The following is a 14,203-nucleotide window of genomic DNA, read 5'->3' as shown; positions in this document are numbered from 1 at the left end:
CTTTCCTTAGTTCAACATTCAACTTCGCCCTAATGCCATTAAATCAACACACTGGTCCTTTAAAAGACACATAAAAGGTGTTTGCACTTTTAATGTTTACGTATTGAAGTGAAATTCTTAAGCGTCCTCTTTATTTCTTTAATCTAAATGTGAATGAATGTGTGATCACGTTAAAAAGCACAAACTATAAAGACTGAATACAATTGTACTGTAATTTTTTTAATTTTTTTACATTAGCATCAGGCCTTATCACAGATACCAAATAAAAAGAATGACTCGTTATTCTTTGTTTCACCTTGAATAATAAAGTTTACTTTTTTTTTTTAACAATGCTATATTTAGTATTTAGTATATTTGTAATGCTTTTTAAAAATGTTGATCGGCCTTGTCATTTCATGGAAATGTACTGTATGATAATATAATTGTTAAAGTTGCTGTAAATGGTGAATAAAAAACGTATGTAAAATACACACATTGTGGAACATTTAACTGTATGTTTATTTGACATAATATACAGCTCACAATCATCTTTATTATTATTATTATTGTTATAATAATATTAATATGATAAAATATTTAAAAACCTGCAGACTCGTGATGATATTATTAGGAACTGTAGAGGGCAGCATTACGCCGGAAATTCTTAAATGAGGAAGAAAAACCGCCCAATCGCGTGCGCCGTTTGCTTTGTTCACTTCCGGTTGCTCAATAAAGTTTATTTTTTCCAAACATCTCGCTAACGACATGGGTGCAGTTACAGACGGTGAGTTACTGTTTAATTTAACTCCAGTAAAAGGCCACGAGTATAAACGTGTACTTTATTATTACATGGTACACAAATGTTGAACGTGCGACAATAAAGTAACTGTACACTCGTAGGTGTACGTTTGCTGTGTTAAACCAGCTAATTTCACAACAATAGCCACGTTAGCTCGCTAGCTAACCGTTAGCTCTGCGGCTCTTTTCGAACTTCTGCCGAGTATTGTTTACACTTTTCCCCCGGGTTTGAATAAACTTAGACACGGGTTAATGAAGGTAGTCTCGTATGGGTGTTCTTTAATATTTTATTGTATTTATATAGAGCAGAAACAAATACTCGGATCAATCGATTAAAAATCGATGACTAAAGTAACCACCAACTGTTTTGATAATCACTTAATTAGCGTTTAAATACGTTCAGCCTCTTAAATGTGAGTATTTTCTAAATTTCTTGGCTCCATATAACAAAGAAATCATCAAAAGTGAATAATTGTGTGGACAAAAACAAGACACTTGAGAACGCTGTCATTTTGCAGGTTCGAAAAACAATGTTTTTTTCATAATTTTCTGACATTTTGTGGACCAAGATGAGGAAAAAAATAATATACAGCTACAACAAAACTTTTAATTCATTTAACAGTGCTTTTCGAAGACACAATATGTACATATACAGTCATACAAGTCAGTTAATTACAAGAGCTATCAAAAATAAAGACATACCTGAATTCAGGTGGAGGTACTGGAGGTACTTGAAATGATCATGGAGCCCGACCCTGAACCCGTGAAGCACGACCCTGTCACGTCGGACGAGGACTCCGACACGGGCGACGAAGATGAAGTTCCGGGGGCTGACTCGTCGTCCACCAGCTCATCCGACTTATCCGACAGCGGGGAAGGGGAGCCCTCGCTCCCGGACCTGTCATGGAGGTCCAAAAACGGAGAGATCCACTGGACGCCCACAAATTCCACGACGCTCCAGTTTAAAACACCACGCCCAGGACTGACGCCAGGACCCAGCCGCTACGCCGTGGCCAGAGTTGGTGAGCTGATTGACAGTTTTGATGCGTTTCTCACTGCGGAGATCACGAAACGCGTCACCGAATACACCAACCTGCACGGGAGAAGGACGGTCCCCGAGTGGAAGGACCTCGACGTCACCACCGTGCGGGCGTACTTCGGACTCCTTCTCCTGGCCGGCGTCTACCGCTCCCACGGCGAACCGACCTGCAGCCTGTGGGACCACCAGACGGGCCGCCATATCTTTCGGGCGACCATGTCTCTCGGAACTTTCGCGCTGATCGCCAGAATCCTGCGTTTCGACGACCCGCTGTCCAGACCGCAGCGCCGGGAAGCAGATCAACTGGCCGGGGTCCGGGAAATCTGGGACCTGTGGACGGCCCAGCTCCCTCGGATGTTCAACCCGGCTGTGGACGTCCGCGCGGACGAGCAACTCGTGCCGTACCGGGGACGCTGCGAATTCCGACAGTGCGTGCCCAGGAAGCCGTCCAGGTACGGCTTGAAGATGTGGGTCACCTGTGACGCGCAGACGTCGTACGTGTGGAGGGTTTCTCTTTACACGGGCCGGTCGGGCGACGCTCGGGCAGAACACGAGCGAGGACAGAGGGTGATGTTGGACATGGTGAAGGGGCTGAGAGGGGCGACCGTGACGTGCGGCCGTTTCTTCACCTCCTTCGGCCTGGCCGAGGAGCTGCTGCGGAAAAAGATCGCCATGGTCGGCGCGGTGCGTAAGAGTCGACCGGAGCTTCCCCCCGAGCTCCTGAGGACACGGGGCAGAGAGAACTACTCCTCCGTGTTCGCGTTCACTCCGACCCACACCCTGGTGTCCTACATCCCAAAGTCCGGCAAAAACGTCGTCCTGCTCAGCACCAAACACCAGACGCCGGCGATCTGCAGCGAGACCAAAAGGAAGCCCCAGATCCTGCTCGATTATAACCGCTGCAAAGGAGGCGTGGAGAACACGGAGGAGGTACGTTTACACGTCCACAAACATATACATACTTGTATTCAACCGATGTTGTTTTTTTGATTAATTGTGGACGCAAAACGCAATATTATCATTAAAAAATATATTTTGGGATTTTTTAAATATATTAATTTATTTTTTTAAATCAGTTAACTCAATTAATTGAGGAATACTCGCTATAATACTCGATTACAATAAAATATTTGATTGCTGCAGCCCTAGTAAGCTACATTAAATGAGCTAACATCAATGTGTACGTTAGCGTGTGCCGGGAGCGTTAGCAACTGGATGCTATCCGCTCAGATGCTGAATCATTGAGGACGTGCTGTCGTTTACAGTGGTTCCACTGCACCTCGTTAGCTTCTTCTTCTTTAAGCGTGAAATGGCCGCACACCTAAAGGGACACTGTTTATATAACCCAAAATCCACCTTTTTTATACATATTATGTGCTCCTGCATCGTCTAGTCGCTGTATAATAGTTTTTGTTTCATTTTCGTAGTGTTTCAAAAAGTCATGTAAAAATAACACGGTCGCGGGCCGCGGTTGCATTGTCACTGTTAGCAGCGAGACGCCACGTTTCTACGGGAGCCTGTAAGGACAAACGCGAGAGAACAAATCAAGCGTCGCTTTACTTGTAGCAGGAAGCCCCGCCTCCACTCTCTCCGCTTCGGAGAAAGACGGCGAGGGCGACACTTGACCGGCCGAGGGTACCGTAGCGCTCAGGGAAGGGAGGGGGTGAGCAGAGGAGCAGTTCGTTGTTGTAAATTTCAGGCTCTCCTCTAGATGTCACTACAAACTACTTACTTCACCTTTGAATGAGCTAACATCAATGTGTCGTAAGCGTTAGCAACTGGATGCTATCGGCTCTTACGACAGTTTTGGTTTACAGTGGTTCCACTGCACCTTGTTAGCTTCTTGTTTAAGCGTGAAATGGTCCCACACTTTGGACATTTTCTGCCTTTTTACGGGGCTGTTTCACGCTCCGTCTCCGCGCTAGCTGAAATCCGGACGTGCGGTGTGCGTCTGCTAAAGCGGTCCGTGTGGAACAATGATCCCTGCTGCGGCTGAGAAGGCTCGAGGCGGCGTTTTTTGTAATCGAGTTACTCGAATCGCTTAATCGTTGCGGCCCTACGTGCTCGTCTGACTCGGAATTTCTCGTATGTAAAAAAAACACGTTTCATCGTCTTTTTGTCCTGCTCTCTGCCGCAGGCGATCTCTGCCTACAGCTGCAGGAGGGGGACCAAACGCTGGCCCATGGCCCTCTTTTTCAACATGCTGGACGTCAGCGCCCTCAACGCCTACGTGCTGTGGACGGCCGTGGACCCGGCGTGGCACCGGGGGAGGGCCCACAGCAGGAGGCTGTTCCTGGAGGAGCTGGGCAAGAAACTGGTCGCGCCGCAGATGGCCCGCGCACAGCGCCGCCCGCAGACACCGGAGGGCGCCGTCGGCCTCGTCTCAGACGCCGCCCCGGCCGACCCGGACGAGCCCGCGAACACCTTCGCCGCCGCCCGCCGCCTGAGGAGGCAGTGCTCGCTCTGCCGTTCGCGCAGGAGAACCGTGAACTACTCCTGCATGAAATGTGGAAAATTCGTTTGTAAGGAGCATTCCACGGCGCTGTGCTGCTCCTGCCCCCCCTGAACTCACCTGTTATTGTTATTCAGGTTATCTTATTTTAGGATTTTATGTTATTATAATAGGTGGAAAATGTTACACGGGGAATAGATTCATTTAATAAAAAAGGGTAGAAAATCATATTTATTTAGAATATTGCATTGCTTTTTGATTTGTATTTAATGTCGAGAAAGAAATATTAGTAAATTAAAGTAAATAAAACCACAATGCAGTTTGGTATATTGACAAAAAGCAGTTCAAATATTCATTAATATTCGATGTTTGTAAGAACTGATACTGCTTCAACAATTTCAAGCACCCTCGTTCATTTTTTTTGTGTTTTTGACTTTTAATTTCAACCATATTTTATCCTTTTTTTTCATGCATATTGTTGATGGTTCGTTCAAGGTTCTGACCCGTTAATGTTCAAATTCAAATAAAAAAGTTTAAACCATGCATCTGCTAATTTTTCTGCTTTATTTCATGTGACAAATAGAGAAAATCTCGACATTTTCTGGTTCCTTTTTCTCGCCGTAGAACAAAGAAATCACGAAAACTGACGTGTTTTTGTGTGAGAACATCGTTATTTCCACGTTCTCTGACATTTTATGGACCAAGCAACTCGTGATGATGATAAACCAACTGAGCCTCTGTAATCCTGGATTTCCTTATTCTGCCTTTTGTAAAAGTACTGTCTCTTCTTCATCTTTATCTTCTTCATCATCAGACGAAGTCATCCGCAAACGTCTTCTCATCGACGGAGACGGAGCTGGTGACGACCGTCGCATCAACGTTCTGCTGAAGAGTTTCACTAAGTGGTGCAGCTCGCCCGGGCCACCGGAGGAAGGGTGAGTGAGGAGGAGGAGGAGGAGGAGGAGGAAGAAGAAGCTGCTGCTGCTGTGACGAGTCTCTGTTTTAACTCCCAAACCTTCTTCTTCTTCTTCTTCTTCTTGTGTTCAAAGCTTCACACAGAGGATGTTGGGAACACTGGCCCAGTGCGAGTTCTCCATGGGGAAGACGATGATGGTTTACAATATGAATCTACGGGAAATGGAGAATTACGAGGACACCTACAGAAACATAGGTGAGCAGTAGATTTTTTAAAAAACGTGAAACCATGAAAAACCTTGTGTTAAAGTTCCACAAAAAAAACGTCTGGATTTTAATAAACGATCGTTTTGCGTTTGCAATGTCAAGAACATGAACGTTACGAGTATAAAACTTCTCTTTAGACCGAAATAAACACTTCTATTCATCTCTTAATTATCCAGGAAGACAAAAAAACATGAACATTTATCTTAAAACCAGTCTAAACAAATACAATAAAAATGAATAAACTCTTTACACTAGTCTGAGGTAGGGGTGGAGGAAAAAAAATTAAGAATCGCGATTCATCCACAATTCTGAATCGATTCATAAATTTCAAAAATCGATAAAAAAATATATATATTTATAAAAAAATATGTATATGTATATATATATATTTTTATATATATACTATTTTGAAAAAAACACAACACCAGTTTGTGTTATTTGTGTACAATTTATTTGTATAACTTCTGGTAGAAAAAGGCAGCTTTTATTCATGCAAGGAAGTAAGTTTTTATTTGTTTTGAATGGATAAATGTTAACTTTTGTGTTAAAGTTTGCCTTTGTGTGATCACATTATCACATTATCTTATACAAACTGTGTTGTTTGATGCCATTATTTGCCTTAACACACTATGCATCGTATCAATTTTTGAATCGGAATCGAATCGTGAGCCACCCAAAGAATCACACCCCTAGTCTGAGGTATAACAAAAAATAAATTAAAAAACACTTTTTTAAAGACCGGTCTACATTCTCTCGATCTATAAATTCCAGGAACCGATGGTCCGATTGATTTCAAACTTGACACGTGTCTTGCTGCAGGCGCGACTAAGTGCGGTGCTAAGTTCTGACGTTCTGTGGACAAGCGACGTAAAGATATCGGTAAAAGAAGCACACGCCGTCTTTCGCTGCTCTACTCCCTCTCTCACTCGACACAACGACGTGAATCTGAGGCAGACGACGAGCGTAAACCGAGGTTCGGGGAAGGTTTTCTGTTTGGGTTTCACCCCCCCCCCCCCCCCGTTGCTCGATGTACGTAGACGAGGCCGACGCCTGACACGATGGCCTCGTAACCACTTGTGTTTGTTTGTTTGCTCCGCAGAACAAAATATCACGTCTGCGCACGAGAAGATCACAGATTGCAAAAAGGAAATCCAGAGAGCGAAGAGGATACGGAAGAATCGGCAAGGTGAAAATGTTTCCGTTCCATTTCCTGTCATTCAGTTGTGTTCACGTCACTGAGATGCATACGTCTCGCTTTAAATTGAAAAAAAAGTAATTAAACATATTCAATAATTTTTTCCCCCTCTTCCTCCTCCTCCTTCAGAGTACGACGCTTTAGCGAAGATTATCCAGCAGCACCCAGACCGACATGACACGCTCAAGTGAGTCATCCCCGCAAATCCTTTTCCTTTATTCAAACATGAGTTTTATCTGTCCACTGTTTCAATGATCATCATCATCATCATCATCATCATCACTCTTTGCTGTCAACAGGCAGCTGGAGGCGCTCGACAAAGAACTGCAGCAACTGTCCAACATCAAGGACCGCGTGGACGCCAAGGTAAGAAAAACAACGTCAACACAGACGCAGTAAAATGATATGAAACGGTGAATTTCCACTCAGTGACGGGATGTTTTCCCCGGATTTCCACTGGACGCGTTACAGCCGCGGCGCCTTGGGAGCCAGCGGTATTCACGGAAGATCGCACGATAATCTCCAACGATAGACTGTGTGTATTAAGTAAACAACAACACAGCTTCTTTCATTCTCCGACGTGGAAGAACTGTTGATCTGGTGTCAAAAATGAATTTATGTTTCTCCACTTCAACAACCAGTCTCTTGTCGTACATTATGATTAATTGACTGTTGACCTGGTAGCACCGGTTACGACATAATATTGATGTGACGGGCTATATGACCTGCGTATATTGTGTTTTATTTTGAAAGGGGGGCGGAAGTGTTTAACTTTGATTCTGTGTCGCACTTCCTGTCTGGTGCGATCTGCTCTGTTGTAATTTACGCCGTTCAGCAGCGGCAACGGCAAAAATAGAACTGCTACCTATCGTTAGCGATGTGTCGCATTTCAGACTTTAATCTCAGAAGTCTGACTTTAATCTCAGAATTCAGACTTTGATCTCAGATTTCAGACTCTAATCTCAGAATTCTGTCACTAATCTCAGACTTTAATCTCAGATTTCAGACTTTAATCTCAAAATTCAGTCACTAATCTCTGACTTTAATCTCAGAATTCAGACTTTGATCTCAGAATTCAGACTTTAATCTCAGATTTCAGAATTTAATCTCAGACTTTAATCTCAGAATTTTGACTTTAATCTCAGAATTAAGACTTTAATTACACACTTAAATCTCAGATTTCAGACTCTAATCTCAGAATTCAGACTTAAATTTCAGACTTTAATCTCAGATTTCAGACTCTAATCTAAGATTTCAGACTCTAATCTAAGATTCCAGACTTTAATCTCAGAATTCAGACTTTAATTTCACACTTAAATCTCAGATTTCAGACTCTAATCTCAGAATTCAGACTTAAATTTCAGACTTTAATCTCAGATTTCAGACTCTAATCTAAGATTTCAGACTTTCATCTCAGACTTAAATCTCACAATTCTGACTGTAATCACAGACTTTAGTCTCAAAATTCAGACTTTAATCTCAGATTTCAGACTTTAGTCTCAAAATTCAGACTTTAATCTCAGATTTCAGATTTTAATCTCAGTCTTTAGTCTCAAAATTCAGATTTTAATCTCAGACTTTAATCTCAGAATTGCAGTTGTTTTTTTAATCCTCTCTATGCGAGCCGCTTCTGAGACGCTCTGCAGCGCCCCCTGGTGGAAATGCTCTCATTGATTAGAACGGAAGCGATTTGCAACGGCGACCGCGTCGATGACGTGCCGCGGCTGTAAACGCGTCCGGTGGAAATCCAGGGTTAGACTCTCCATTTTCTGACTTTTGTAAAGCGCTCACTCTCCAGCACCAAAGCCCACAGAGAAAATCGTCGTTTTCAAGCAGGTGTGGACACGGGGAGCTGCTGCTCTACTGCTGCTGCTGCTGTGTTTCTTCAGTCTGTGTCGCTGAGGTCAAACTGAACGCAGAATTTCAAACACTGAAGTCGCAGAATAACACGTTTGAACGTCGCGACGGACGCAGGAAAATATCGACCACAGTTCCTGCGAGCTGTGGCGTAAAAATCGCTGATTTTCTCTACGGGCTTTGGTGCAGCGAGAGAGCGGATTAACAGCAAGATAAAGAGATGAACGTTGTTGTTGTTGTTGTTATATGCTAATATTTCACCCGTTTCGCTCGTCAGTTGGAGCTGAGGAAGAAGCAGTTCCACGTGCTGCTCAGCACCATACAGGAACTCCAGCAGACCCTCGAGAGTGAGTAAACGAGGACGTGTTTGTACGTTGTTTGTTTGCGCTTCTTTTTTTCCTTGTGCCGCGCTGATCGTTTTTTTAAACTTCCGCAGATGACGAAAAAGCGGACGATGACAACAGTCAGGGGAGCCCTGAGGAGAACGGCGACTGAGCGATGACGAGAAGCCGAAACCTTTTTTTTTAAAACATTTCCAATTTCCTCCACACTAGTTTTTACACGAGTTGTTAAATAAAGCTGGATTTTTCTGAAAAATTCATTCACTGACGCAGTGAGGAACTCAAATTATTCACCATATCCTTTTATTAACAACAAATACATTCAGTGATTTTGTTATCAGATTATACCACCAGGGGGGGCTAAAGCTACAGCTACATTTTAATGATGGGTTTTATTCAGACACAATCTATGGAGGATGAGATCTGACATATCAATAAATACAGAAATAAATAAATGAATGCTTTACATTTATTTCCACATTCCTGTATTTATTTATTTATTCCTGTATTTGTTTATTTATTGATATGTCAGGTCTCGTCCTCCATAACAAATTTATAACTCTACATGGATTGTAGAGTTATAAATAAATGTGCATGTGAATAATCCATAACCAAACATTCAATCACAGAGAAATTAACTCTCTTAACTTAAAATGACTTTTCTGATATTTTTTTTTTCAAACCTTGTTAAGATTTAAGTGTTTTTTGTTTAAAACAATAATAAAAAGGAAAAAAAACCAAGGAATAGCGTTAAAAAATATATATTATTATTATAATATTATTTATTATTATGTATACACATATAATAATATATATGTATAATATTTTCAAATATATACATTTGATATACAGTGTAAAATAAGAACAGTATGAAGGCGAACATTATTATTTTATTTTGGTGTGCGTGCGTGCGTGCGTGCTCGTTCACCCTGACGCGGCCGTGACGCGGTGACGTCGCCGTCCCAGAATGCAGTCTGGTAAACAGACATGGACGCACCAGGCGAAGACCTCCACAGAGGCTGAGCTCCGCTTCACTCGCGCTCTCCCCGCCGCCTCCAGTCTCCTTCTCCCGGTTGCATCCGGCCGAGTCGCGCCCGACCGCGGTCGCAGTCACTGCTGCAGCCTCCGGAGCCGCGGTAAGAGCCGAGTTTACCGCCGCTCTCTGGCCGCCGCCGCCGCCGCTGCTGCTGCTCATGACTTCTGCTCTGTCTGCTGTCAGTCCCCCCCCCCCCTCGCTCTCCTTCCTCCTCCCCGCTAACGCTAGTCATGGCTGGAAGGCTAATGCTAACAGGCTAACAAGCTAACAGGCTAACACGTAGCCGCCACTGCTCTCTCTGCTGTAACGGTTGTACCAGTCCCTCTTCCCCCGCCGCTGACATGACACAGCCCGTGAAAGATACTCGTCTCCCCCCCCCCTTCTTTCACACTCTCCTCACTATATATAGACATTTTGTTTTTACAGTTTTGATGAAATAAATCTTAACATACAGTAGTTGTGTGTGTGTGTGTGGTCAGTAGCTGTAGCCGAGGAGGAGGGAGGGAGAGGGGGGGGTTACCTCATACTGTAACCGCTGTTAGCTGCTGCTAAGCTAACTGGGTTTGTCAACAATAAATATTGTGACGTTTTCACGTCACTTTCCATGAACACAGCGTCACATTTGGACTTTCACAGTCACTGACATCCTCTAAAATCCCCCAAATCACTGCTTACTTGAGGCTAAACTACGAGTAATAACGTGTAGAAAGTAGAGAAGAACGATATCGGGCGTTATATTTTTGCTGATATGCCGATAACTGATGCGATACCGATATATGTATACGTCCGTGGCGTTTGCTAGGTCTTTGAAACACGGGAAGCTCGTTTCAGGCCCAGTTATTTACACACAAGTTCTTACATAAATTCTGCAAACAAGGAAACGCGATAATTATGCTTCTTTACAGTGTAAATGTACAAATATCAAATATCAAAATGGTCTATGTCGCCGATCAAATAACACACAACGGCGAGCTACTGAAAGCTAGCAGCTACGCTGTCAGTCAACACATGCGTGAATATAGCACCTCGATCCGTGCTTGAAAATCAACCGCGGAAAACTACTTTTAATCATGAGACGCAATGTGTAAACGCACATATTTACTGCTTGTCTATTTACGCAGGATTAATAATATCTACTTGTTCGGGACGTTAAGTTGCCGTAATCTTTACTGACGTCGGCCTAAAACTAATCCCGTCCCGAAATGGGCTGTGTTGATCGTTTTTAACGGGATTAAAAACGAATCAAGTGCAAAGAAACACTCTGGATCTGCTTTTAAATCGGATTTGTTGTGCAGTGTCAACAAGTCGGAAGTGGCTAACGAGAGGTAAAGAGGAACTGAGGCCGTTATTAAATAACGACAAATAAATAAGTACAACAAAAGGACGGACTCATTTATGAAAGCTCATTTCAGCCAGTGGGAAAAAAGGAAGAAAATAAATCCATAAATCGAAATTATGATAAAAAAAAGTCATAATTATGAGATTAAAAACTCATAATTATGAGATTAAAAATAAAAAATTATGAGATACAAAGTACATTTTATGAGATAAAAAGTCAAAATTATGAGATTAAAAACTCAAAATTATGAGATACAAAGTACATTTTATGAGATAAAAAGTCAAAATTATGAGATAAAAAGTCAAAATTATGAGATTAAAAACTCAAAACTATGAGATTAAAAAGTCAATTTTGTGAGATATAAAGTCAAAATTATGAGATTAAAAACTCGAAATTATGCGATTCAAAGTCATTCTTATGAGATAAAAAGTCAACATTTTGAGATTAAAAACAAATTGATGAGATTAAAACTAAAAATTATGGGATACGGAGTCAATTTTATGAGATAAAAAAAATTGGAATTATGAGATTAAAAACTCAAAATGATGAAATACAAAGTCATAATTATGAGATTAAAAACTCAAAATTACGAGATTCAAAGTCAGTTTTATGAGGTAAAACATCGAAATGATGAGATTTAAAAACTCCAAATTATGAGATGAAAAGTCAATTTTATGAGATAAAAGGTCAAAATGATGAGATAAAGTCATCATTGTGACATAAATTATATTCACCAAAGACTATTATTATTCTACTGTGTGTGACGACGATGTTGTCGTTAATCTCCAGCCACGATTAACTTTATCGAAAACAGAAGAAGCTGATGCTGAATCGTCATCTCTGTGTTTGTTTCTGTCTCCAGGTTTCTTTTCCAGTGTGTGGCAGCGAGCGATCAAACTGATGACGATCGGATAATTGACTTTCAAATAAGGTCCTTTTTTTTTTTTTTCTTCCTTTCCCTTATTTTTGACGAGGTAAGATCATCTCACGTATTCTTGGAATCATCCTAATCTGTCCTGTTGTGACTCATTTACCTGAAGAAACATTGAATTCATTCAATAAAAGTTCAAGATATTTATTTAAGTATAAACTCTCAAATTATGGCCCCACAAAAAGTGTTTAATACTAATACTTTAAGCGATAGTTGAGGTTTTTTTGATACTGACACGCCATGATATTGACAAATTCAGCATCTAGGCTGGATTAGAGTAAAAAAAAAAGTGTTTATTTTACAGAATTTCAAAGTAAAAGTGCTTGTTTTGATATGGAAGTATTTATACTTCACAATAATAACATTCATGGTGCAAAATAAATATTTCACCGTCAAAAACTGAGAAATAAATAAAAAATTAAGGGAATAATAACATTATTACGTGAATTAAAACACCAAACAAGCTCAAACTGTATATGAAGTACGTATATGTCATTTAAAATGTCATTTAAATTAAATTTTATGGGATGCACAGTCAAAATTATGAGATTAAAAACTCAAAATTATGAGATTAAAAACTCAAAATTATGAGATACGAAGTCAATTTTATGAGATACGAAGTCAATTTTATGAGTTACAAAATTGAAATTATGAGATTAAAAACTCAAAATTATGAGATACGAAGTCAATTTTATGAGTTACAAACTCAAAATTATGAGATTTAAATTCAATTTTATGAGATATAAAGTCAAAATTATGAGATTAAAAACTCAAAATTATGATATACGAAGTCAATTTTATGAGTTACAAAATTGAAATTATGAGATTAAAAACTCAAAATTATGAGATTTAAATTCAATTTTATGAGATACAAAGTCAAAATTATGAGATATGAAGTCAATATTATGAGATTAAAAAGTCATAATTATAAGATTAGAAACTCAAAATTATGAGATTTAAAAATGTCAAAATTATGAGCTACAAAGTCAATTTTTATGAGATAATATAGTGATTTTAATAGTGATATAAGACATTTTACTTTTGTTGTTTTCTGCCTAAATAGAAATAACGTTGACTCTACTTTCACTTTTCATTATCTGACATTATCTGCAGTGTTTTGGATTCTTACAACTCTCTTTTGAAAAAAGAGGAAGCAACATGAACAGAGGATGGAAATGTGAGGTCAAATCAAAAGTGATAACAAATATAAAGAGGAACTGAGGCCAAAGAGCGTTATTAAATAGAATAATACAAAGACAAATAAATAAATACAATAAAGGGACCACTCTTTGGAAGCCCATTTCAGCCAGTGGGAAAAAGGAAGAAAACATTCTTAAAAACAAATTGGGTTTTTTTGTCACTTGTTGTCAGAAAAATCATACTTGTTGCTTGTGGTTTCGTTGTTGTTGTTGTTATTTTAGTTTTAAAAAAAGAGGCGAGTGCGGTAAAACAAATGATTGTTTTGTTGTCACTCACAATCGCATTATCTATCCAGGTATGTTAGTCCGACTAAGACTAGTCTGATTTTAGCCGGACTAACGTGCTTTTTCAGTGCTTCATCACATTGACACACTGGAGTAACACAGTTGTACGACAATGCGCAACTTTTATTAAAGCTAAGCTAACTCGCTGTCAGTCAGTAACATTGATTCGTAAAATCGTATTTGTTGTTTGTGGTTTTGTTGTTGTGCGGTAAAGCAAATGATTGTTTTGTTGTCACTCAAAATTGCATCATCTATCCAGGTATGTTAGTCCGACTAAGACTAGTCTGATTTTAGTCGGACTAACATGTTTTTTTAGGGCATTAACGACTTCAAATGTAAGCTAACTAGCTGTCAAATAACATTGATTCGTAAAATCTTACTTGTTGCTTGTGGTTTTGTTGTTGTTGTTTTTTTTCTATGTTCCTCCGACTAAGACTAGTCTGATTGTAGTCGGAATAACGTGTTTTTTTAGGGCATTAACGACTTCAAATGTAAGCTAATTAACATTGATTCGTAAAATCTTACTTGTTGCTCGTGGTTTTGTTGATGTTTTTTTAAAAAGAGGCGAGT

General features: G+C 40.2%; 1 protein-coding gene across 1 annotated transcript; it reads left to right on the top strand.

Moving 5' to 3' along the window:
* Positions 1 to 732: 732 nt before the first annotated feature.
* On the top strand, positions 733 to 9,097 carry thoc7 (THO complex 7). The gene is made up of 8 exons (XM_083907435.1): positions 733 to 763; positions 5,083 to 5,203; positions 5,318 to 5,439; positions 6,550 to 6,636; positions 6,775 to 6,832; positions 6,945 to 7,011; positions 8,780 to 8,849; positions 8,939 to 9,097. Exons 1-8 carry the CDS (start codon positions 745 to 747, stop codon positions 8,995 to 8,997), a joined length of 603 nt encoding a protein of 200 aa, XP_083763561.1. The 5' UTR covers positions 733 to 744; the 3' UTR covers positions 8,998 to 9,097.
* Positions 9,098 to 14,203: the final 5,106 nt, after the last annotated feature.

This window comes from Microchirus variegatus, assembly GCF_963457635.1.
Source record: "Microchirus variegatus genome assembly, chromosome: 21".
Classification (NCBI taxonomy): domain Eukaryota; kingdom Metazoa; phylum Chordata; class Actinopteri; order Pleuronectiformes; family Soleidae; genus Microchirus; species Microchirus variegatus.
The sequence above is the reverse complement of the archived record's forward strand: the minus strand, read 5'-3'. Positions and strand labels throughout refer to the sequence as shown.